Below are 27,646 nucleotides of genomic sequence, written 5' to 3'. Positions count from 1 at the left end.
GTGTTATCTTTGACAGTAACCTCTCTTTTGAGAAACAAGTTAATTCTGTAGTCAAGAGTTGCTTTTTCTAGCTTCGTCTATTAGGTAAGATCAATCCTTTTTCATCTTCTAGGGATCTTGAGAAAGCTACTCATGCTTTTATCTTTTCTCGCCTTGATTACTGTAACTCGCTGTATTCTGGGATTAGCAAATCCCTGATACACAGGTTACAGTTGGTCCAGAATGCTGCCGCTCGCTTTCTGGTTGGGGCAAGAAAGTATGACTCTGTTTCTCCAATATTAACTTCTTTACACTGGCTGCCTGTCAATTTTCAAATTGATTTTAAAATCTTATTGCTAGTTTTTAAATCTTTACATGGGCTTGCTCCTGCCTATTTATCTGAACTGTGTGTTTTACACCAGCCATCCAGAGTGCTTAGATCTTCTGGTCAGTTGTCGCTTGTTGTCCCTCGTACCAAGTATAAAACTAAGGGGTACAGGGCTTTTGCAGCTGCTGCTCCTCACCTGTGGAACTCTTTACCTCATCACATAAAGGAGTCGTCTGCAACTGAACTGTTTAAAACAAGACTAAAGACTCATTTCTATTCACTTGCATTCCGTGACCTTCAGTAATACTGATGGTTTCCTCATTGTGATTATGTAACATTACTTCTATTTATTATTTATTTTATGTTAATTTATTTTATTCATGTTAATTGTATGTTTTTCTTAATTCTATTATTGTAAAGCACTTTGGCCACAGCATTCCTATGTTGTTTTAAATGTGCTATATAAATAAAGTTGACATTGACAAACGTATGATAGGAAACTAAGCAGAAGAGTGCATGCAATTTCTGAGGGTCCATTCTTTCACATTATAAAAACTTTTTAAAAGACACACCCTCACACATTAGGTTGCCTTTATTTGTTGTGATCAATAGCAGAACTATCTTTGCCAGACATCTTTTTCAATATTTGACACTTTGTGCTGGAAATTCACTGCCATCGATTCCCGAATTCAATTGAATACTGGCTGCTCGAGAGAGTGCTGCCTGTTGTGCAGCACCATGTTTGCTGTATTTTCATGGACTTAAGTTTTCTTAGTTTTTACCAACCCTTTCTTGACTTTGAAATAAAGTGTGTGTGTTATAAGCTTTAGGAGTGCTAATTCACCAGTCACAATAAGCTCCAAGAGCACTTAAAACAAAATGCCCATTAGAAGGGGATATCACCTGTCAAACAATAAAGGCAAACACAAATAAAAAACACGAATCTGAAACTCAGCCAGGGAGGAACACTTGCTGAGACATGACAGTGGGACTGCAACCACACTTGAAGCTGACTCTTTCTTCTTTCTCTCTCACTCTCACTCACATACACACGCACACACACACACACTGTTTTTTTGCAGCAGAAGTACAGTGATTTGGTTTGTCCTTTAGTTAAATTTATGTCATGTTGCACTAATTGGCACTTATACCACATATCAAAGGACAAAAACCTCTTGCTGAGATATCAACTGGTATTCATCATACTAGACATCAAGTGTCCCCCCCCCCCCCCTTAGGATACTGAATCTGCAGAATGGGGTCAGCATGTGGGACTATGGCCACTAAATTCCATCTGTGAGCAGGTACGACAAGCAGTGCATTATAATGGTGTTAAAATTAAGTATTTATTGTACTTACATGTTAACTGGTTGGTTGTACCCTGTATGTTAATCTGCTCAAATGATCCTGGATAAGCACTCAAATGTCACAGGCGAGCAATATCTTAGGTCAGGAGAGCAAGGCTAAGAGAGAGACATAAAATGAAATTCCCCAACCCATATCCCCCAAAACAAGTTGCAGTAGTAGTCAAGGGTCTACTTGATCAGCTGAGCAAGAGACATTTTCTTTAAAAAAAAAAAAAGTATTTACTTCCAACCCCGAGGCCCCAGGTCTGTAGCCAGAGAGAACCTTGAGCCATTTCTCAATGGCGACAGTCAGGCAGTATTGCAAGTTAAATAAATTAACACATACAAACTTTACTAAATTAATTGAACATACTAAGACAATTAGGAATGTAAGAATGAGAACAGACAATTTATTTTGTTGAATTTTTACAAACAGAAAATATTTCCATGTAAAGAGACAATGACAAAAATAGGAACAGCAAAATGAACTGTGCAAAATCAAATATAACATGCAAAAGAAATGCAATATTTCATCAAACCCTCAACATTTTATGGAAATAAAAATGCTTCCAGCTTTACCCTCCGAACCAATCAAATAAAACTTTAGGAACAGTTAAGGTCCACTCTGTACTGTACTGAATTCATCCAGCTGACATGTCCCTAAAAAGAGCAGAAAGAAAAAGACTAGAAAATACCCAGCAATTTCCTACAGTGGCATGCACATCCCAGACAGACATCCAGTGACTGGAAGAGGTTCACGTAGTGTAAAGGTGATGCAATATGGTTTGAATGAACCAGTCAAGCTAAAAGGTTTGTTTAAAAAGGAGGTCTTTGAATTGTACTTTAACAGCAATCTGTTAAATCTCAACCTGAGAAGCAGAAGTTCCTGATGTCAGACAAAGAAGCACAATAACTATGGGCCACATAGGCCAGATTTTTCAATGTTCTTATTTATATTAACTTTTAAATTTACTGTGCATGGGAGTGGCACCTATCACTGAACAGTCTCAGAAAACTCAGACACTGTTATCTGCACTCACCAAAATGTGATTGTTCTCAAAGATAAGTGAATGCAGAAAAGTTTCAAAGGTGTCTGTAAAGAGAACATCTGTCCATAGAAATTGCTGGACTGGGATTAGCTAGACCATAGACGTTATTGCTAAGTCAAAACATTTATAAATTAATAAAACCATTCCCTTTTTAGTTACAGTCTTTGACTTACTTTTATTTTAAATATATAAAAATAATTCTAGCAACATTCATTTGTGTTTTATCTTGTTGTATACATTATTTACAGATTACACAAATGCATCAAGTGATGCCAGCATGATTGAATAATGGAAATGAGTTGCATAGATTTCAAAGAAATGGAGATAATGAGTTGTTGTCTCCTTTTTAACACACGCACCAGAACCTACAGAATGTGCAAATTAAACAATTAGGTAAAATTCAAATATATATTTTTTTCAACAATCAACAGTACAATAATCCAAAATTAAAGCACAGCTCCTTTCAAGCAAGCCCAATGGAGCAACACTGTAAATAATATGCCATAAACCACACCTCATTGATGAAATAAATATGTGATATTTAAGAAATTAGTATTTCAATTTAGATCATGAAAAATAGATTTACAGATGCAGTTTTGTCTTAAAATAATGATAAAAAACAAATATAAGCAAATAATTTCTTAGGGTTTGTATAATTCAGATTTACCACTGAATTACACTTCTCGAAAATACTGAATGTAAATGCCAAGTAACAAAACTGAAAAACACTCAAATTTAAATACAGTATATCCCAAGAAATATAAACAAAAAAAATAAAATGACTGAAAGAGCTTGCTGTGATGAGTTGGGATCTCTGACAGAACCAAACACTCTAAAAGACAAGTGAACAATAAGGCCCTGAGTGGAGCTCAGTCAATGATGATGAAATACAAATAGAAACACGTTATAAATCACTGCATTCATAACTTTAAAACAATTAATTCCCTTTCAATCCTTTTTTTCATTCATTCACTCTTACATTAATTATTTAAAAATCAAAATAACCTGATAATTTAGAGTGAGAAACACAAGTGTTCAATGCACTCTGTGATACCTATGCAGATATGATTAAGAGCTGGCATTGGTCTGCTTTTTAGTGCTTTAAACCCATTTCTATTCTCCATTTTATAGTCAACTAGCACCGATAATTTAAACAAATTCTCAAAAGTGCCACAGAAATTAATTAAATGACATACTGGTAAACAATGGGGAAATATACTTTTTGGAATATACATTTACATAGTAATGCCAAAAATTCATCTTAAGAACAGACATAATACTTAATGCGTATTATACTGTGCAAGTTTATTTTTTCTAAAAATGATCAATGAACAATTATTGTGTAAATATAAATATTTTAAAAAGAAAAGCAGGGTTTTAGTTTTTAATATTTTTCAAAACATCTCAGATATTATATATGGAAATGCATGATTTGAAAACAGTAATAAACTAACATTAGCTATGTAGAAATACACGGCTGCTGCACATAAACTGTACAAGCATTTCACATAAAATTGATGCGTTATAGAGGAATTTGAAAAATGTAAATCAGAATGCACAAAATGTGATAGGTAACTAAGTACACATCACAGAGAAATGCATCAGTTTCAATTGATAATAATTTTTGAATCACTGACTTGTAATGTCTGTTACATATAGAACAGTACAAATGTCAATTAGGACTTTCATTTCATAGGGAGAAAATAAAATATATAAATGAAATAAATGTAAAGTCACAGAAAACTAAAGCTGCAGGTATTTAATCTCTCTTTAGGCAACCAAATCGTATTTTAAAGCCATTTTTTTTGTGACGGGTGACATGTTATTCTACCAATAAAAGAGGTTGTCTTTTTACTCCAGTTCCTAGTCTACAGACAGGTTGAGAAAAATATGCCAAAGCCACACAGACCTTTAAGACAGTGAATTCTACAACTAAACTGAGACACAGATATATTACAGAGCACTAGGACAACTCCATGTATGTAGAGATCACCCTGCTCAATACAGGAATGCAATGCTCTAGATTTCGGTTCTCGTACCTGCTAGAAATAACGAAACACAGTTAACCGCATTAAATAAAACCTATTACTGAGCCTTCTAGATATCAGTTGGTAGATAATATAGAAACTTACCAAAGAGCACAGTAAATTCTTGTGTTCAAAGACAGATACACAGACAGATGGCAAATAAAAGATATCCAGTTAAATGAAGACACATTTATGACTCTCAGGAGGAAGACAATAGAGCTTTCCAAAATGAGTCTATTTTATACTGATATGTTTAATTTAGATAAGAAAAGGTCCTCATTAGATTCCTAAAAGAACAAAGTCATTTGCGTACAGAAACAGTATCTTCCAATTCATAACAGAAAAGATTTCCTAAATCCTTCATATCTTACATTAAAAGTGGTGCTTCAAAGGCCATGATGGTATCAACTTTGCATTTAACAGAATCACGTAAGCCCATTCTTCCTTTACCATGCATGTGTCATTAAAAGTCTGCATAGCCATCCTGCATTACTGGCATAATGCTGTGACTACTGAATCTCAAGAATCCGTATTCTGCAAATTCAGTGTTATCACTCCTCTGTTTCTTGGTACAGTGGAAAAGGTGTAGTCACAGCATGCTCTTGAGCTAAAGCAGCTAGTTCCTTTAAAAATTCAGTAAAAATAATAGCACAGTATACAGCATTTTTGACACGTAGTGCTTCATTCTGTCGTTCCACTGTTCCAACAGCTGAGCCTCTGAAAAGGGCACTGTGTAGAACTTGTCCACCATCTCTCACATGGGCAAAAGCAAGCTGGGCAGCTTGTTTAGCTCTTGTAGGACTGTTAGTATGTCGCAGAATCAGTTCACCAAGGGATGTCTTTCGGCTTTTTACTAAAGAGGAACAAGAGATAAAATGGTCAAACTCAGTTTTTGAAATTTTTTGTCCAACAGAATTATCATTCAAATAGTACCGTGTCTGCAGAAATCCCTTTTGAGTTAATTATATCTGGTACATATTACGGAAAATGCTAGAAGGTGCTAGAAAGTTATTCATAGTTCTGTAAATTCTCATATATGATTTATTTGATTAAAGGACTTTTATTTTAAAAACCTAGAATTCTGGCTTACAACCAAACAATGTTTTTAAAAGACTACAAACTAGAGATGATGGGGGAAAAAAACAGCATAATATTAAGCCTACAAATCCCATTCCTGCAGTTTGCCACTGATCATAGTTTTTGAGTGTACCACCCAATAAATAAGTATGACAGGCGGCCATGGCCATTACCAGGCCAGGATGCCAGTTGGGTGGAAGGTCTGGGGAAAAGGTAATCTATAATACACTACCTCCCCCGGAAAGCTAGAGGGCAGCTGTGGCACCAAGGATTCCCCCAGGGCAGGCTGGGAGTTGGAGTTTGGCGTAGCCCTGTTGGGTTCTGTGGGTGCTGCCAGGGGAAACTGTAGAGCGCTTTATTGGGCTTTCACCACACCTGGGAGTGATTAATGAGCAACCTGGAACACTCCCAGGGCCAGCATAAAAGGAGCTGCCTCACTCCACTCAACGAGCCAGAGTAGGGAGGAAGAGGGACAAAGCTTGACCGTAGAGATGGAAAGGAGAAACGACAACAACGACGACGATGATGCAGCAGCAGAAGAAGAATAAGAATAAGAAGACAGAATGGACTGTATATTTGGTGCTCTGTGCTGTTGAGGGGAGCGAGGGAGACGCACTTCCCCTTTTGTAAATAAACAAATGTTATGCTGAAACTCGTGTCTCTGCTTGTCTGTATTGGGGTTGGGGTAGCCAGAGAGGCTCTGGTTTCCACAGAAGGTCTTACACTTTACTGAACAACATCACGTGAGCATGGGAAAGGTGCTATATAAATAAAATTCATCATCATTATCATTATTACTATTATTATTATTGTTATTATTATCATCAATGAACCAACTTTTATTTATTTTATTTATACCGGTATTTAATGTAATAATAACAATTTTTTAAAACTGTCTGAGGCTGCCTGTTAACCAAGAAGACAAAACAGCAAACAAATTAGGTAGAGATTCTTGGAAGATGTCTTGCATTTTATTGGTTAACCTCACCCACTGTCCAGTACAACGGCAAACACAATAAAATTTTTCCATTATCAGCACGTTATAAGAAGCTATACACTTGATAAGATTAGAGAAAAATAGACCAGATTTCTCAATTATAAATATATTTGCACCTTATATGCTTTTTAAAAATTTTCTATGCTATTTCTGTAATTTAATACAGAAGTGGTTACGCTTCTGCATACTGTATATGCTTACTTTTTTGTTTAGAACATTACACAGTTTTCTGCTAACTGAGCACCAGTTCATTTACTTGTTAAATATGGTGAACTGTTTTGTTCCTGTTTGGTTCATCCATCATAGGAACAGTTGAAGATAACTGTTCCAAGTTCAGCAAGGGTGGCTTGACACCACGTATTAGAATTTAAGTTCATGTATATATAAAGGAGGTAAATCAAGATTCCAGGGAAATACTTGCCCAATGTCGAGGGATAAAAAGGCCAGATTAATCTTTTTAGTACATATTCACAATTAATTTCAATCCCTAGATGATCAGCCATAAATAAGTCAAGCAACCACAGAAAAAATTACAACTGGATCAAAGCTGTAATGCACAAGATATTTAATATATTAGTGTTTAAAAGTGAGGTTCTTCTATATAAGAATAATGAACAGAATTTTTAGTAACTCTATAGGAGTCTTGGCCTTTGAAAAAGACTCACAGCTGACGGTGGACCTGGAGAGACAGCTGAAATTCCCTCAGTATATTGCAGTCTTTTTCTTTCTGTTTTTACATTTCTATTTTCTTTGGACTGAATTTGAAGTAAACTGCTGTATCTATTATGTTATTATTATTTGCTTGATCAAGTAGTATGCCCATTGTAATGTTCTACTTTTTGAGGAAAAAAGAAAAACTAGAGGCAGAACTGTAACAGAACAAAGTGGGCAACAGACGAAATGAAAACTTGTCAAAAATCCAAATAAATTCATGATGGAGAAAACACCATGATATGGTTTCAGTTGAATGACCACGTCAGAGCAATTGAAAAGAATCTTGTGCTGAATTTTATAAATCCTAGTTGATATCATACACCGGGCATGTTGTAAATGTATTATATCATGGCATACTTGCCCCTCCATTTTTTTATTGTATATTTTGTCATTGTTATTAATTTTTATTGTTATTTTGATAGGGATATTGCTGTATCATTTTGTTTACCATTTCTCAGACAGCCATTGCCATTTTGTGGTTTTATTTTATGGTTGCAGCTATACAGTTGATGGTGATCGCTTTGTGTTGCCCACATGTGACCAGCATTGCCCATGATGTCCCTGTGTCACTGCTATAAAAGAGGTCAGAACACTCTCTGATGCATCCTTACCCAACTTTGAATAAAATAAATTTAAAAATTATTTTCTGCAAATATGTTAGTTGTGACTAAAAAAGGACATAGACCAGGAATTTTCATTTTGATTTCTGGATACAGTTTTTTAATTTAATGCATCATTCTTTGTTATTTTTGGTTTCTGGACCCACCAGCAACTTGAGTACCCTTTTGTCTAGTCCACATAATTATCAATTATCACATCCAAATGCAATCAATCAAAATTACCTTCTTGCTATTACCTTCTAACATCCATAGGAAAGGGCAGGATCAAACATGAGCGCTCTTGAAATGAAGAGAGTGTTAGTTAAGATAAAGTAACTACATACATACCAAAGAACACATTGAAACATTATTTAGAATCTCCCACACGTAAGCCCGAAATTCTCTATCCTGGGCATTTTTCAGGAGACCTTATAAAGTACAAGGGTTTCTTAACCAAGGCAGACTGAACTTTGAGCAGCAGCCATAAACATACCCAACAGTAAGATCAAAGGATGCAGATTTCCCATTGGGATTAATAAAGTATCTATCTATCTATCTATCTATCTATCTATCTATCTATCTATCTATCTATCTATCTATCTATCTATCTATCTATCTATCTATCTATCTATCTATCTATCTATCTATCTATCTATCTATCTATCTATCTATCTATCTATCTATCTATCTATCTATCTATCTATCTATCTATCTATCTATCTATCTATCTATGGTTGCCTTTATCATTTCACTTCTTGAAGATAAGAAACCTAAATAAGCTTCAGCACTTTGTGATTCCAGCCATTCCTATTTTTAAAAGAATTTTTGATCAGCCTGAATAAAGAGGTCTGTCAATAAATTTTAAAATACTCTTTTGTCTTATTGTCATACTTATTAATCTTCATTTCCTTGTCCTGTCATTCAGAATTACCTTCTAGCTGCTACCTTCTGACAAACATAATTGGACATGACTGACCTGTGAAACAAGAATTCCTGAAATATACAATATAATTTAAATGAAATGTCTGACTCCAAACCAGAGAAGAAAAATCTGTATGACTGATATAATGCAAACTCTAAATCTACCTGCCAAACAAAAAAAAGAGATTGTGTTAACTTCTTTGTTTCTTAATAAGGTTGCAGTACTTGTGCAAATAAAAGTTATATTTGATCACTGTTTCCTTTGTAATACATATTTTAAAGAGTTTTTCTTCATTTACAAATTTATAATTGCTGCAAAGATTCATCAAGCTTGTCAGCAATGTTTTAATATGTCAGTTGCTTGTGGTGAACACACCAACTGTTAAAATGTGTACCAACATTCTATGATAATATATGCTGTAAAGGTTGACATTTTTAGTTTGCAACATGGTATAACTTGGACTATGACTCCTATTTCTTATCAAAAAACATTTTTATTGTGTCATGGTTTTTTTTCTTTTAAAACTAAAATGCTTCAGTAACATGCTACTTTCATATATGAATACAAAATTTCTTTGTTCTTTTTTCACATGTACACAAATGACACAATACCGTTTACTTTCTTCAAAAAATAAAAGAAACAAGAAACTGAGAAAATTAAATGAAAATGTAAAAATATGTTCCTAGTAAGAAAAATCAAAGATAAAGGGGGTATAAAAAATAAGATACTATGTACTATGTAAGTACAGATTTCTCATCCTAGGTTGGTACAAGAAATGGCTGATGCGTAGGGGTATCATTCACTATTAATATCCTTGCAATGAGTCATCCTTGTGATCTGACAGCAGGTAGCACTCTTCAGAATGATCTACTGCGTATTAAAAAATAAAGAAGAGTTTAATTTTTATTTGATCCTGGACAAGTCACTTCACCTACTTGGGTTCCATTTGCAAATTACATATAAAAACTGTAATGTATGCTAATCTTCCCAAATGCATTTAAAATTGGTGATGTGTATCTATTGAAAAATGACGATGTATAAGACAAATTATCAAAAAAATGCTTCAAAACAAAAGAAATTTTTCAAAAGAAAATGTAAATATTGCACGCTTGATGCAACACGATGGCACATTGATCACTGTCTGTGTGGAGGTTTTACAATTCCCCTGTGTGTATTTTCTTAGGAAATGGATATTCGCTCTTCTACATTCCAATAATGCTAGTTTAGGTGACACAAAGCTGGGCCAGTGTGGGTGTGCATGAATGAGGTTTGCAACTCACTATCTAGGATTTGTTTAGCACTGCTGCTAAAATACAATCTTTACCCTTATGACTGTTGTCTTGGATTAAGTGCCTTTAAAAATGCATAGATGAAGAAACTGGAAATCAGGTTCTATTTTTTTTTTGTAATGTATTTCAAAAAGGATAAAAATATAATCAAACATTTTCATTTAAAGGCATGAAATGTTTTCATACAGCATTTCTACACATTACGTTGATTTATTCAAACTTATGTAACAGAATGTATTTTTGGTGAGCTTGTTTGAAGAAAAAAAAAAAAATGTTGGACAATTTAAGATGTGACACTTGATCTCAAAAATGTTAAGTTTAAACTTGGTACGAGCAGACTGTAAAGAGCAGTGAAAAACATGCATGAATTTTATTTTGCCGTTTTATCATACTATCATTGCATTCATTGTAAACTTCCTACTTGTGGATCTGTTGAGCTAAGATCTTATTAGCCTTCCCTCCGTGTTCATAGTAATGAGGTCGGAATTAGTTCTTCTGCTTCTTTTGTTGTCAAAAGGTTGAGTTCTGATTACAAAGTCTGTCTTTTCCTATAAAGTGCTTCATTTGGAGACATGACATATTCTTGATCTATTCTGGCAATTTCACTGATTAACTCTGACGCCTTCTTGGTTTCCAACTTATTTTTGTGGGACAGAGATGAAATAATCTGTCCTTAAAAATTCATGATCTCCATTTAAACAGTATCTACACATAAAGGTGATATAATATAATAAACATTATGCCATATTTACGTTTTATAGTTTATTGTATTTTTTTGCATGTGTAAGTAGTAAGTACACCACTACAATACTTTTATAACTACCTCAAATACTTCAAATTAGAATCAGGTGCACCAGATCAGTTGCAAATGATTAGAGCATCGTTAGAGATGATTTTGGAGGAACCTGTCTTATTTAAACCTTGGCCATTTAGCTTAGTTTGCTCTTTGTTGTTGAAATGTACAGTATGTCCTCACCATGTCTAGATTTAAAGAATTCCCTGAGGCCTTCAGAAAGAAGATCAGAAAGAAGATCATATGTCTATGAGCCTGGTAAGGGATTTAAAAAGATCCCCCAACAATTTGAAATCAATCATTCTACTGTCCAGAAGATCAACTGCAATTGAATAAGATTTTAAACAATTATCAACTTGTCCAGGCCAGAATGCTCCAGCAAGTTCAGCCCAAAAGCAGAATGTAATATACTGAAAGATGTCTCCAAGAAACCAAGAATTCCATCAGGGAACCTGCAGGTAGCAATTGCCACTACTGATGTGAAAATGCATGAGTCCATTACAAAAAGATTGCCAAGATTAGATCTATAAGGTAGGTGTGCTGGGGGACACCTTGGCTGTTCTGAAAGAAAATCAGGGCAAGACTAAAATTTCTCCATTAAAAACTAAGCAATGACCAGGACTTCTGGAACAAAATGCTCTGGACAGACGAGGCAAACACAGAGATATCTGGCCATAGTACCAGAAGACATGCTTGTTAAAAATCAAAGACCGCATTTGACCAGAAGAACCTGATACCAGCTATAAAGCATGGTGGTGAAAATGTTATGATATAGGTCTATTTTGTTGCATCAGGCCCTAGGCAGCAGACCATCACAAAATCCACTATGAATTCTTCATTGTACCAGTGGGAGCTTGATAATAATATGTCAAAAGATTGATGCTGAACCAAAAGTGGACCTTGGAACATGACAATGACCCTAAACTTACTAGTAAACTCACCAAGGAATGATTGAAAAGAAAGAAATTGACAGTTTTGGAATGACCAAATCAAAGCCTGGATTTGAATCCCATTGAGAGGCAGTGAGGGGATTTAAAACAGGGTGTGCAAGCAACAAACCTCTTAACAAGCTATATGAGCCAAGAGTGTACTTCGTTTTTCCATAGACCAAAATGCCACACTTTATTTGTTCACTTTTTGTTTAATAAATTAGTACAAAGTTAAATTTTCTTTTCTTTTTTTCCAGTTATATGACCTTTATCTAAAGATATGTCCAAATATGTTAAAAATATTTCATATTCTTTTTCACATTGCTGTATGTGCAATTCACAATAAATAAAGTTACAATTAAATAATGTTTGTTGTGACACTATAAACAACCACTAGAATAAGTTTACCAAATTAGATAAAATTAGGTTTAAAATCTGATTTCATATTGTCTACACTAGGAATCTAACTAACTAATCTAATCTAACTAGGACAACTAACTATCCACTATGAAATATTAAAGGTTAAAATAACAGAATACAATAACACAGTTCGTCTTGAGAGGCGCTATTATTTCTCTAAGATTATAAATAACAATGCTAGTAATCCCAGAGTCTTATTCTCGACGATTGATCGTCTGCTAAACCCAGGTAACTCAAAGAAATGCCTCCAAAATACTTCCAATAAAACCTATGAGGCTACTGCTGTATTTTTCAATCAAAAAATTAATGATATTAGAAATAACATAGTATATCACCCCAACACTGAGGATCCTCTTAAACCCCAGTGCTCCATTACAAACAAATTAAATTCTTTCACCAGGATAGATTTACCTGATTTACATAAAATAATTTCTCAACTGAAACCCTCCACCTGCGTCCTTGACCCAATACCAAACAAGTTTTTTCAAAGAAGTATTGGGCGTGCTAACTGATAATATTCTTGACATAGTAAATTCGTCATTAGATATGGGGGTCTCCCCAGACTGTCTTAAGACTGCTGTAGTTAAACCCCTACTTAAGAAAAATAATCTTGACTCCTCTGCTCTTGAAAATTTTAGACCCATCTCTAACCTGCCTTTCTTAAGTAAAATTCTAGAGAAGGCAGTCATTATGCAGTTAAATGACCACCTCAATAAACATGCTATTCTTGATAAGTTTCAGTCGGGTTTTAGAACAAATCACAGCACAGAAACTGCGCTCGTTAAAGTATGGTAATTTATGGTTAGTTGTGGTAATTACAACTCAAAGACACATGATATCCTATACGGTGTTCCACAAGGCTCTATTCTGGGTCCGCTGCTTTTCTCAATCTACATGCTTCCGTTAGGTCAGATTATCTCAGGGAACAACGTGAGCTACCACAGATATGCTGATGACACACAGCTGTATTTATTAATAGCACATGATGACCCCGATTCTCTTGATTCACTAACACAATGTCTTACTTGTATTTCTGAATGGATGAATAGTAATTTTCTAAAGCTAAATAAAGAGAAAACTGAAATTTTAGTGATTGGCAATAACGGATACAATGAGGCTAAAAGAAACAAACTGGATACATTAAGATTAAAAGTCAAGACGGAGGTAAAAAGCTTAGGGGTAACTGTTGACTGTAATCTGAATTTTAAATTGCATATTCATCAGACCACTAGGACAGCATTTTTTCACTTAAGAAACATAGCAAAAGTTAGACCTCTTATATCATTGAAAGATGCTGAGAAATTAGTTCACGCGTTTGTTTTCAGTCGACTAGATTACTGTAACGCACTCCTCTCAGGACTACCCAAAAAAGGCAAATCGATTGCAACTAGTGCAGAATGCAGCTGCTAGAATCCTAACTAGGAAAAGAAAATCCGAGCACATTTCTCCAGTTTTGATGTCACTACACTGGTTACCTGTGTCATTCAGGATTGACTTTAAAATTCTGCTTATGATTTATAAAGCCTTAAATAATCTTGCCCGATCTTATATATCGGAATGTCTGACATATTCCAAATCGTAACCTTAGATCCTCAAATGAGCGTCTCCTTAGAATTCCAAGAGCAAAACTTAAAAGAAGTGGTGAGGCGGCCTTCTGCTGTTATGCACCTAAGATCTGGAATAGCCTGCCAATAGGAATTCGCCAGGCTAATACAGTGGAGCATTTTAAAAAACTACTAAAAACACATTATTTTAACATGGCTTTCTCATAACTTCGCTTTAATTTAATCCTGCATGACCATCATCATCAAGTCCTTCCATGAGAACCTTAAATACAAAGAGGACTATTTCATTTTTGTTAGGTAGAATGCCCAGTGAGGACTGGGCGGTCTTGTGGCCTGGAACCCCTGCAGATTTTATTTTTTTATCCAGATGTCTGTAGTTTTTTTTTTTTCTGTTCTCCCTGGCCATCGGACCTTACTTTTATTCTATGTTAACTAATGTCTTATTTTAATTTCTTACTTTGTCTTTTATTTTTCTTTTCTTCATTATGTAAAGCACTTTGAGCTACTTTTTTTATGAAAATGTGCTATATAAAATAAATGCTGTTGTTGAATCATGGTGATTCCATCCAGTTATACCACTGTAGGTAGAAATTTCTTACAAATATAACTTTGGAACAATTGTAAGGCAATTCGTTCCTAGATACACTGGTTACATTTATCATGACTATTATTTACATATGATAGCATCAAACAAGGTTTGTTTTGCTGATAGCTCTGGCAAGTATATACAGTCATGGCCAAAATTATCGGCACCCCTGGAATTTTCCTTGAAAATGTAATATTTCTCCCAGAAAATTGTTGCAATTACAAATGTTTTGGTATACACGTTTATTTCCTTTATGTGCATTGGAACAACACAAAAAAACAGAAAAAAAGCCAAATCTGACATCATTTCACACAAAACTCAAAAACCGGGCTGGACAAAATTATTGGCACCCTCTTCTTAATATTTGGTTGCACACCCTTTGGAAAAAATAACTGAAATCAAGCACTTCCTATAACCATCAACAAGCTTGTTACACCTCTCAACTGGAATTTCCGACCACTCTTCTTTTGCAAACTGCTCAAGGTTTCTCAGATTTGAAGGGCGCCTTCTCCCAACAGCAATTTTGAGATTTCTCCATAAGTGTTCAATCGGATTTAGATCCGGACTCATTGCTGGCCACTTCAGAACTCTCCAGCGCTTTGTCTTCAACCATTTCTGAGTGCTTTTAGAGGTATGTTTGGGGTCATTGTCCTGCTGGAACACCCATGACCTCTGATGCAGACCCAGCTTTCTGACACTAGGCCCTACATTGCGCCCCAATATCTTTTGGTAGTCTTCAGATTTCATGATGCCTTGCACACAGTCAAGGCATCCAGTGCCAGAGGCAGCAAAACATCCCCAAAACATCTTAGAACCTTCACCATGTTTGACTGTAGGTACTGTGTTCTTTTCTTCGTAGGCCTCATTCCGTTTTCTGTAAACAGTAGAATGATGACCTTTACCAAAAAGCTCTACCTTGGTCTCATCTGTCCACAAGACGTTCGCTCAGAAGGATTCTCCTGGCTCTCCTGCCATAGCGTTTCATTTCGTTCAGATGTCGACGGATAGTTCGAGCTGACACTGTTGCACTCTGAGTCTGCAGAACAGCTTGAATATGTTTTGAAGTTGACTGGGGTTGTTTATCCACCATTCGGACTATCCTTCGTTGCAGTCTTTTATCAATTTTTCTCTTCCGTCCAAGTCCAGGGAGATTAGCTACAGTGCCATGTGTTGTGAACTTCTTGATTATGTTGCGCACAGTGGACAAAGGAACATGAAGATCTCTGGAGATGGACTTGTAGCCTTGAGATTGTTGATATTTTTCCACAATTTTTGTTCTCAAGTCCTCAGACAATTCTCTGCTCTTCTTTCTGTTCTCCATGCTTAACAACAGAAAGGTTGAGACAAATGTTCTCCATTTTAACTGGCTTCAGTTGTGATTGCTATATTGCCAGCACCTGTTTCTTGCCACAGGTGAGTTCAAACGAGCATCATATGCTTGAAATAAAACGATTTACCCACAATTTTGAAAGGGTGCCAATAATTTTGTCCAGCCCATTTTTGGAGTTCTGTGTGACATGATGTCAGATTTGGCTTTTTTTCTGTGTTTTTTGTGTTGTTCCAATGCACATAAAGGAAATAAACATGTACAGTGCATCCAGAAAGTATTCACAGCGCATCATTTTTTCCACCTTTTGTTATGTTACAGCCTTATTCCAAAATGGATTACATTCATTTTTTTCCTCAGAATTCTGCACACAACACCCCATAATGACAATGTGAAAAAAGTTTACTTGAGGTTTTTGCAAATTTATTAAAAATAAAAAAGCTGAGAAATCCCATGTACATAAGAATTCACAGCCTTTGCTCAATACTTTGTCGATGCACCTTTGGCAGCAATTAAAGCCTCAAGTCTTTTTGAATATGATGCCACAAGCTTGGCACATCTATCCTTGGCCAGTTTCGCCCATTCCTCTTTGCAGCACCTCTCAAACTCCATCAGGTTGGATGGGAAGTGTCGGTGCACAGCCATTTTAAGATCTCTCCAGAGATGTTCAATCGGATTCAAGTCTGGGCTCTGGCTGGGCCACTCAAGGACATTCACAGAGTTGTCCTGAAGCCACTCCTTTGATATCTTGGCTGTGTGCTTAGGGTCGTTGTCCTGTTGAAAGATGAACCATCGCCCCAGTCTAAGGTCAAGAGCGCTCTGGAGCAGGTTTTCATCCAGGATGTCTCTGTACATTGTGCAGTCATCTTTCCCTTTATCCTGACTAGTCTCCCAGTTCCTGCCACTGAAAAACATCCCCACAGCATGATGCTGCCACCACCATGCTTCACTGTAGGGATGGTGCCAGGTTTCCTCCAAACGTGACGCCTGGCATTCACACCAAAGAGTTCAATCTTTGTCTCATCAGACCAGAGAATTTTCTTTCTCATGGTCTGAGAGTCCTTCAGGTGCCTTTTGGCAAACTCCAGGCGGGCTGCCATGTGCCTTTTACTAAGGAGTTGCTTCTGTCTGGCCACTCTACCATACAGGCCTGATTGGTGGATTGCTGCAGAGATGGTTGTCCTTCTGGAAGGTTCTCCTCTCTCCACAGAGGACCTCTGGAGCTCTGACAGAGTGACCATCAGGTTCTTGGTCACCACCTGACTGATAATTCTTTTTTGACTAAATTCAAATATGTTCACATGAGGTTCTGGCTGCTGCTGCAAGTTGCAAAAAGTTTAATACTTATTTTCTTTTACCTCCTATCCATACCTACCTAGTGTTTCAGATCTTCGTAAATTTGGCAGAACAGTGGGTGATTCGGCCCAATCCACTTTTCCCCGTGCCACTAGGTACTTTCTGGCTTTACGTAACATTCCAGGAAAATCCTCTTGTGTAGATGCAAAGACTTCAATCTTGTTTTTTACTGAGCCCAAGACCTAGGAAAACGAATATTGGCCTATTAATAGAATATCTAATCCTTATTAATACCTCAAGTCCATCAGCATAGAGATTAAACATGATATGAACTCGATCAGCATTTTGAAAAACATATAAAATTTGTTTATAATTAAAGTCATATGCAATAAATATGAGCACTGGCATGTTAAAAAAAACTATGTAATCATACAATTACTCTTATTTTGCATGTCAACAATATGTAAATGGAAAGGTGGCTAATTGTAGTTCTAGTGTTTCCAGGTGTGCCATGTTTGATGAACTAAAGAGGTTATAGGAATTCTCCACCTTTAAAACTTATTTACTCAGTTTCATAAAAAATGCATATTCAAAGAGAAGCATACATGGCTAATTTACAGTAGACAAAATGTGGGCATATGACACAAAAAAATATGTAATCATTCAAATTGGATTGTCAAAGCAGCAAAAGAGCTCTACTAAACAAAGTTATTCAAGTATAATATATATGAGACTTTATCATAAAATTACAGAAAGGACACATTTGTGCACTGCTCCAACGCTTCAAATTATACATCACAATAATTATCTGAAAGACATGTTACCCAATTTGTACCAGTTGCTTGTATTTTTTTATTTATTTGTTTTTTTAAACAAAGACATTTAAACTCTGGTTTCACATTTGGGGCACATTGGCATGAAAAGTGATGACAATTTTTTGCTCTACAAATTGTTATTTTATATTTTCTCATATCACATAAACCCTACTACTGCCATAAACGAGACAGCAGTACTCTCCTTCTAAGAGTTTTTTCAGGTTAAATAAACCTGCTATAATGTCAACATTCTGACTTTAAGAGTCTGCTGGAAGGGCATCTATGGCACAAAGCATTCTTCACTGCACTGCTTTTGTTCCATGTACTGTACTTTAGTCCTGCCACAAGTCCCAATGTTTATACACTATGCTTTTTTTTTTTTTTACTTCTTGATCATAGCCTGAAAATCTTTTTATATACAGTACACTGCACCCCATCTAACATCATTTTTGTTTTAGAAAAAAAACTATATTCCATGTGGGTGGAAATGTTGGCTGAAATAAACTACTTTATAGGTAGGTCAACTGAAGTTTATTTTCTCTCTATGCTGAAACATGTCCCAGTTACACAGCATACTAATGCACTGCTCCGGTTAGCTGTGCATACTTAAAACAGTAGTATCATTGTGATAATCAAATATTAAAGCTTTCTAAAGTTTGAAATGAAGATCATGTTGCTGCATTAAAAACAAAGACAATTGTGACACACAAGCAGGTGGTGATAACTGTTCAAAAAGAAAGAATTCAACAACTTATACATACAGTACTAACATAAAGCACAGTAAAGGGGGAATCCTCAGAAAATATTTACAAGGTGCACAATTTCCCATCAGGACATTATATTTTTTCCATTTGTAGTAAGCGAGTGCCATCTACCATTCACAATACAGTCCTTGTAAGGTTTGAAGTAACAGTTTAATTGAATATGTATCTTTAAAACACGTTTTAATTAAGCATTACTTACAATTAGAAAAATGTACAGATACTTGTTTTTGTCAACAAGGGAAAATCTCAAAAATAGTTTATATTGACAGGGAGTTAGCAAATTTTGCTTCTGACCAATAATTGATAATTCATTTAACATAAAACTGATAGATTGTCAATTTCACATTATACTCCATTCAAATGCTACTTTGATTACTCAAGACAAGGTTTTATTTTAAAATATTTTGGAACAGTGCATTTAATTATTTTTTAGCAATGACTAAATTAGATTGTATAACATTTGAACACTCCTTAATTAACAAATCAAGAGTAAATGGCAGTGTTCACACGCTATTATTACATTTATCCACCCATCAATTTTTTTTTTAAACCTTCTTTGATTCACTGAAGTGTCTTAATGTTACCTTTCCGGAATTCACATTCAATCACTTGCTCTCTTCCCTTTATATGACAAGTCTTAGAATTAGTGCTAATAAACTCCCACAGTGTACTGCAAGCAGCACCCTCTAGTACACTGCCTACTAACACTTAACAATACCCATTTTCTTTTTTTTTGGTAACATTCTTCTTTCCTTTTCCTATTTCTATTCACTTTCTTTCTTTGTCTCTGGAAACTTGGTGATTATCAAATTAAGCAGCAACTGAACCAAAGTATTTGAACTTTTTTTATGTTTAATTATTAATCTTACCCTAGGTCTGTTCTACTGGAATTGCATTATTACAAAGATCTGTAATTATTTATATCTCAGATGAACTTTTGGCTCAGTGCTATCGGGGAGGATTCAACATGTTTAGAGCATGCCATGTCTTATGGTGTATTAGAAGTCTTATTAGGGCAAACAATAAGCAGGTTGGAGGGAAGGGAAACAGAAAATATTTTTTTGTCTTTTTACCAACTCAGTTGTTACGTAATATGTGTGTAATCTTACTGTTGCAAGGACTAAGGATGATATATGTGAAAATGGTGATAAAGTTAAAATGCAAAAGATTTCACTTTTCTCATCTAATTTTGTATTTTTGTCTTAGAAGGCAGAAAACAGTATAATTCTAATCAAACAATAGCTTTTGCAAGCTTGAATAATAAAGGTATAAATCACAATTTTAAGATGAACTGTAAGAGGAAAATAGTGCTGTGATACCTTACCAATTTAAGGACACAATATTTTTGCAGAAGACTTATTTACAAAGCTAAGATCAATTTGGTTTGGTTAAATTTTTCATTCTGATAATTATACCTGAGGTATGGAAATATTTGCAAAATAAATACATTTGTAGGCACTAATACAGTGCCTCGCTATAAAGGGTGATATATTTTTGTGTTGGGTAAATCTGTATAAATGTAAATTCATTCTGTCTTAAATAATGCACCAAACATAGATGACAGAGGATACATAAACAAGGTTATTTCATTAGTTTCCAATATAACTACTCATAACTTTACACAGAAATGTGTATTAAATCCAGCTTTAGACAGGTCTTGAGCAATTGCAACTATAATAGTGTAAACCTTCTGTGATAACTTCAGAGTTTATTAAAGATCATAGTTTCTGTTACCCATGAAGATTTCTATATCTCAACTTGAGAGAATACTCATAACTTTTTTGCAAGTCCATCACAGCTACTCAAGAACTGATTTTTTTGTATTCAATAGCTTATTACATTGTGTTAAATTTTGCATAAAACTAGGCTATTGTTATGTCTGATTATGTTCCTTTTATTTTGGAGGTTAAATCACTATGCTCCAAAATCTAATGGAGAACTGATGACCTAATACAGTAATGCTCTATGATGATTAAAAATGTTTTTCCAGAGGATTCTCTGGGAATACTTTAGGAAACACTTCAGCAAGTTATAAGAGGACATATTATCTAATACGCATCATATAAAAATATAGTTACGACAAGATGGGCATCCAAGCTGATAACTACAATTTCTACAACTGATCAGGAATACGCAAGACCACCAAATGAGGCATGCTATTTTAAAGGGCTGTTTCTACAATCAGATTTAACTTGGCAAATACAAAAGAAACACAGCACTGTGTTTATTCATTTTTTTTTTTTTTTTTACGATATTTTGATACTTGCAACATACTCCAAAAAAAATTATTTCCCACTTTGTAACATATCTTTTCTGATCACTACACTTAATAAACATTTAGGTACTGAAGACCACAATACACAACTCCACTGTGTGATGATTCATTCCAGATGCTTCAGAGCCCAGAGAAGTCAATGGTGCTTTAGGACACTGTTAACATACAGCTTTTGCACAATGCATTTGTAACTGCCATTTGTGGGTGCAACTCTATACTATGTTACTTAATAAAGGTTTGCCAAACTACTCCTGAGCCCATGTGGTTATATCACTTATTGATGAAAGATGGTTCTTGATGCAGTGCCATCTGACGGATTGGAGTTCAAGGAGCAGTCAGCTTAGACTTGTACTCCTTCCCCTTTTATGCACCAAATTTTCAGATTCCTCGAATCTTTTAATTATACACTATTGACGGTGAAATACCCAAATACCTACTCATCTTTCTTGGAGAAACATATGTTTTTAAAGTTTTCAATGATTTTCTCACGCATTTGTTGGAAAATTGGCAATCCTCTGCCTATTTTTGCCTCTAAAGGATTAGGTTTTTATTGGATGCAGCTTTTATACCAAGGCATGATTAAAATCACCTGCTGAACATCATTTGTTTCTACTCACATCATAACTTTCCTTTTCCAGCTTATTATTGGCCCTAAACTGCCACATATCAACTCTTTTTGGAATGTGTTAGAGGCCCTTAATGGCAAAAATGGATATATATATTTATGAAATAATGAAGCTGACCAAACAAAACATTAAATACCTTGTCTTTATAGTGTTTGTGCTGAAGTATAAGTCAGAATGATTTTTTAAATCAGTTTTCTATGTTTATTTGCATTTTTCAGACTGTCTGAACTTGGGGTTGTATTTGAATACTTCAAACTATTACAATCAAGTTTATTTTTTCCGGGATACCCTTTTTTTATAGGTTAGGCCAGTGCTGCTAAGTCGATTAATTTTATTTACAGTTTTATCCTACATGAAGAATTGCTTTAGTTGAGAATGGCAATAAAATAAAATAAAAAGCCTTCAATTAGAAACATGTCTGCCACAAATGCACAGAAAAATGTAAGTTACGCAAAGCACGTTACAGTTCTTGGTGACCCAGTAATTTTACCTGCATTATCCTGAAAGGGCTTTCTTAAGCAGGAGAAATCAGAAAGAGATATTTTTTTAAAAAAGGGGACCTACTTGTTGATAAATCCTACCCTATGCAATCCACGTTCTGCCTTTCTGGACCCTGTCAATCCCTGTATTGACACTTTTTGTAAGCTAGTGTTAAGGATATTGAACAGATTGAGCAGCACCCTAAAATGCTTTGATAAAATCACATAACACACTCTTTAATCACAACTAACCAAGCAGATAAAGTTGGTGTCATTGTAGCTATGGACTTGTGTAAGTATTTATTGGAAGTTAGAGGCAATTAAAAGACACATCATGTTATGAAATTTTCAAGTTTGACCCTACTTCACAGATTGCTATCTTATCAAAGAGAGTAATAGATGAGGCAACACATGTAGATCTCATTGACAAAAAGACGTCTAACTTTCTTGACAAAGTACTGTATATCAGTGAATACCTATATTTTATCTGCTACCCAAGATCCACAAAGATCTTCAAAATCCATTTGGCAGGTCTACTGTATCTATGATGGTCTCCCTTTTTATTAATTTATTATACACATTTATTAATTTTTACATCTCGGATTTATACCATTAGCTAGGATTCAACCTATTTTTTATGCCACCTACAGAAAATACCATATGATTCTAATTATATAGGAGTCACTTTAGATATTACTTTACTGCACAATAATATTCCACAAGATTATGCGGGAATTATTGTACACATGATGCTTCTGAGACGGTCTGCGTTTCAGATCAATTTCATCTTGCTTAACAAGGAGCAGACAGATCTAGCTTTAAACTGAAATTTTTATGCCTTTGAAAACTGCTTTTTCAGACAACAAAAAGTTGTATCTATAGGGGCTCACTTTAGCTCTAGAACTGCTAACGTGTATGTTTCAGTAACTGAAGAAAGATTTGTGTTTTTATGTCTCAACCATTTTCTTGCTCAGGTGATCAGATGGGTCAGATATATTGATGATTTATTTGTCACTTGAAAGGGTAGTATTGATTCTTTTATTTCATTTTATCTATTTCTTAATGTTTATGATCCAAATTTATCATTCAGAGTAAATTATTGTTTTAATTTTAATTATTTTCTGGATGTTTTATTCTATGTTAAGGATCACTTTTTAAAATTCTAGACATACTGTAATACCACAGATTACAATATCTTACTACATGCATCTAGTTATCATTCTCAATTGTTAATTAATCATTTACCAGTTTCACAATTTTTCCATCTATGTGTTCTAGTCATCAGGTATTTATTTCTGGAGTACACACTTGCAGAAAAGGTTTTAAGAGATTTATCTTAAGACACTGTCATGTACTTAGTTTAAATACCTGTTTTAATAATCCGTCACTGTTCTTATTCACATGTAACCGTAATATCCGTGACACTGTAGTCAGTACTCTATGTACAACACTAAATTACCCACAAAAATAATTAGTTTCTTAAGAATGGTCACTTTCCTTGTTTGCATTGTACCTGCTACATTAATATATTTAAAACAATGTTACTCCCAAATACACCATTATTTTGTACTATAAATCAGATTGCAACTCATTGGGTGTGATCTATTTATTACTATGCCCTTGTCCACTACTTTATGTAGTTAAGATGTTCTACAAAGTTAAGGCACAAATTGTGGAGCATAAAATAAGAAACGGGATGTAATATCAAACGTGGTTTCTAGGCACTGGAAATTGTCAAACCTCATCAAGAGAGTTCTGGGTTCTAGGTTTTGGAAATTGTCCAGGGGAGGGGATTTTAACAATCAATTACTACGCCATGAAGCCTTATGGATATTTAAACTTGATTCATGCAATGGTTTGGGAATGACAAGTGAAATTAAATGCACTGCTTTGTACAAATCCATACACTTCTGTAATCAGCTCTTTTTTGGTCCTAACCATCATTTCTGTTTATTAGGTTTGATGTTGTTCATTTTCCAGGTTACATTTTGGTAATTCATATTACTGTTGACAAATAGCAGGGCAGCGGTACCAAATTTGATTGCCTTTCTGCCTGCTCCAATCAGACTGTGTTTTTACTTTGTATTATGTGTTATTTTACTTAGCTTTTTTTCACCTGCTACTTTTAGCGTCATCAGCTAAGAATGCCAGACACTAAGAAACATTGGAAGGATGGTCACTCATCAGCTTTCTGACTCCATATTCACAGACTCAGCTTGGCTGAGTGAGATCCTTCATAAAAGACTACAACTACAGCAGACAAACCCGAAAAAAACATTGAGGGAAACACGCTGGAGTGAGGAACAGGCTGAGGGAACCTAGGCACACCAATAATTGCTACTCAGTGACAACATCATTGTGTTTATGGAAGAAGTGGTATGCTTTATTAGTAAACTAGGGGAAGACATTGGTCCCAATGTCATCATCAGGACTTACCCAAATCAAAAACCACAAGTGGATAAGACCATTTGTGATGCACTAAACACATGCACAGATGTGTACAACTCAGAGATGGCGTGTGGGAATATGGACTATTACAAAGCTGCCTTGAAAAACCCGAGGAGAACTTTGAAAAATGCTAAGCAGTGATATGGGGGAAAAAATTCAAGGACAATTTGAGCAGTAAGATTCCAAGCACATATGGCAAGGTCTACAAACAATAAAAGACTATAACGCAACACTGCTCCCACCACAGGAAGTGGAAACACCTATCTGGCAGATGTGTTTAATAATTTTATGTGTGGTTTGATGTGAATGCTGGTACAACATATCTGCAACTGAAAGTGAACACCAGGAAGGCAGCAGGCCCAGACGGTTTCAGGTCCAAATGGCATTCTAGGACATGCTTTAAAAAAGGTAATACTTAATCTCTTCATAATCCAATCTATCAGACCGATATGCTTTAAATGGTCCACCACTGTCTCTGTACAAAATCACATCCAACCTGCCTGAATGACTGCTATCCCATTGCACTAATGTCTAAAGTAATAAAGTGTTTTGGAGGCTAGCCAAGAAATAGATATGCTCTTCAATGCCTAAAGAGCTAAATCGATTATAGTTTGCTTATCGCTCCAGGATATCCAAAGGTGATGCCAGTACCTTGATTCTACATACAGTATACTATAGTGATGCCAATTAAGTATTTAACACATTAAACCCCTCTAAGCTCACCACCAAGGTCACAGAGCTGGATTTGAACACTTCACTGCGCAGGTGGGGTTTTAAATTCTTGACAGGTGCTAGCGGGTGGCCACACTTCATCATCCCTCACTCTTAACTCCACTCACTGACTCCACAGGACTGTGTTACGAGTCCTCTGCTATATTCCTTATATAGGAATGACTGTATGGCTGTACATGACACTAATATCATTGTCAAGTTTGCTGATGACACATATGTAGTAGGACTATCTCTAACAACAATGAGCTGGCTTTCCTGGATGAAGTGTAGTCTATCACACTTGTGTCACGATAATAATCTTCTCCTGAATGTCAGCAAGATAAAGAAGTCGATTGTGGATTTTGGGAGAAAACAGCAAAGACACTACCACCCTCTTAGTATTAACAATACTCTGGTTGATAGGGAGGGCAGTTTCAGATACCTCAGTTTCCACGTCACAGAAGACCTGACCTGATCCACCATATTGACACTTTGGTGAAGAAGGAACTGCCACCTCAGTCGCCACAGGGATTTTAGTCTATCCTCCTTGATACTAAAGAACATCTACATAACCACCATCGAAAAGTATCCTGATGGGAAGTATTACTGCCAAGGTTTGAAAACAGCACACAGCAAGAATGCAAGGCTCAGCTGAATGCATCAGTGGGTGTGCACTTTCCAACTCCAGGACATCTATATCAAGTGATGTCAGACCAGAGCAAAACAAATAATTAGTGATGCAAGCTACCATAACAATGGCCTCTTCTTTGTACCACGTTCATGGAAACACTATTGGTGCCTAATGACCAGATCAGAGAGACTGAGGAGGAGCTTCATATTAAAGACTATACACATCCTAAATGAGGGTAGTGCCTAGAACTACATGATGAGCTATTACTAATTCTCTTATAATAAGTTATTATTTATGCTGTCATTGCACATATTGATATTTTTATTGCGTTCTTTTAATGCACAGTCTTGGATTTTAGCAGCTAAGCATATCACTACATACTGAACTGTGTATAATATACACTGTATATAATTGTATGTGACAAATACATTTTTTTTTTCTTTTTTTCTTTTCTCTCTCCTACACATTTTTCCAATCTATCTTAATACTCACATCAGCACAAACAACTTTCTTCTTTTCTGCAAATGTGTGTATATATTATATATGTATGTATGGAGGCAAAGGTCTGTGATATGGTTAGCATATTTGAACCAGAAAATCCACAAAGGGAGCAAATGAATAACATTTATTAGATTCTTACCAGGAATCATCATCAGAGGAAAATGATTAGACTTACAGGAACCCAAGGCAATATATAGCAAATAAGAAGGGGAAGATATATGGATGTTTGGGTATGGTTGGTCGATGAGGAAGGGTTTGGAGGGTGTTGGTCATAAAGTCTTATTTATTATTTGCATGTTCATTATGGTCTAAAAACCTTTTCCCAAAATAACTTTTTGCACACATGGATAAAGGCACAATTGCAGTTAGTGTTCACTGCAATGAAAGGAAATCAGGTACAGTTGTTCATTTTAGTTTTATAAATGTATAGAGATGTAGGTGTCATTTTACCAAGGAGGATGAAGATGGGATGCTTAATTGCTCATTAAAAAACACTACTTTCTAAAAGACCTGAATTTCAACGGAGGTGCTAGATACAGGCTGTTAACACAGAGAAAGCTTTGGGCATGTATAATTTGGAGATGACCTTTGCAGCATTTTCAAAGACATGTCAGAGTCCTGCAGAGTAAGGTACTTTTGCAAATTTAAACTCCTTGACTTGTCCAAGTAACTAGATAATCTTATTTCCAGCAGATGTTGATAGGAGTAACTCATTACTACAATATGTTAATTTGGGCACTGACTGGTAATTTTTTAACTTTATATAACTTTCATTTCCATTGTATGCCTTTTAATGGATTTTTGACCATATAAGCAGCTCCACCTGAGTGGACAGAAGTTCCATCCATCCATCCATCCATCCATCCAGTCTGCCATTTAAACAGAATAGAAATTCGGTTCATAGACAAACAATTTATCATGTTAGAGACAAAAAGGAGTGATTTCTGTTGCTGAAGTGAGGCACTGCAGTGTAAACATTAAATAAATTTTTTTCAGAGGATTAATAGCTATAAAATTTGTTTTACAATTATTGCTCAAGAGACATTATTAAAGGCCATATTGTGAAATATGCTTCTGATGAGGCAGTGGAAAGTGCACAGCTAGAAGGATGTTTATTTACTCTTCAGAGGATTGCACATTTACCAAATAATCT

At 35.4% G+C, this 27,646-nt stretch overlaps 2 protein-coding genes across 12 annotated transcripts in view; both read right to left on the bottom strand.

Annotated features, from left to right (window-relative positions):
- Positions 1–27,646, bottom strand: part of LOC114651236 (uncharacterized) — a 118,942-nt gene that overhangs the window by 26,193 nt on the left and 65,103 nt on the right. The window lies entirely within an intron of this gene.
- fhip1b (FHF complex subunit HOOK interacting protein 1B) overlaps positions 2,044–27,646 on the bottom strand; it is a 287,627-nt gene continuing 262,024 nt past the window's right edge. For 8 of the 11 annotated variants that reach the window (XM_051926177.1, XM_051926182.1, XM_051926176.1 and 5 more), the window contains exons 11-12: positions 17,323–17,485; positions 2,044–5,582 (exon numbers count right to left, since the gene is read on the bottom strand). In XM_051926177.1, coding sequence (XP_051782137.1) covers positions 5,281–5,582; positions 17,323–17,485 — 465 coding nt within the window. In that variant the 3' untranslated portion in view covers positions 2,044–5,280. The remainder of the gene's footprint in view (positions 5,583–17,322; positions 17,486–27,646) is intronic. The other 3 variants (XR_007934743.1, XR_007934742.1, XM_051926175.1) reach the window with 2 other exon arrangements.

The sequence above is a fragment of the Erpetoichthys calabaricus genome, chromosome 4, assembly GCF_900747795.2.
Source record: "Erpetoichthys calabaricus chromosome 4, fErpCal1.3, whole genome shotgun sequence".
In the NCBI taxonomy this organism is placed as follows: Eukaryota; Metazoa; Chordata; class Cladistia; order Polypteriformes; family Polypteridae; genus Erpetoichthys; species Erpetoichthys calabaricus.
The sequence above is the reverse complement of the archived record's forward strand: the minus strand, read 5'-3'. Positions and strand labels throughout refer to the sequence as shown.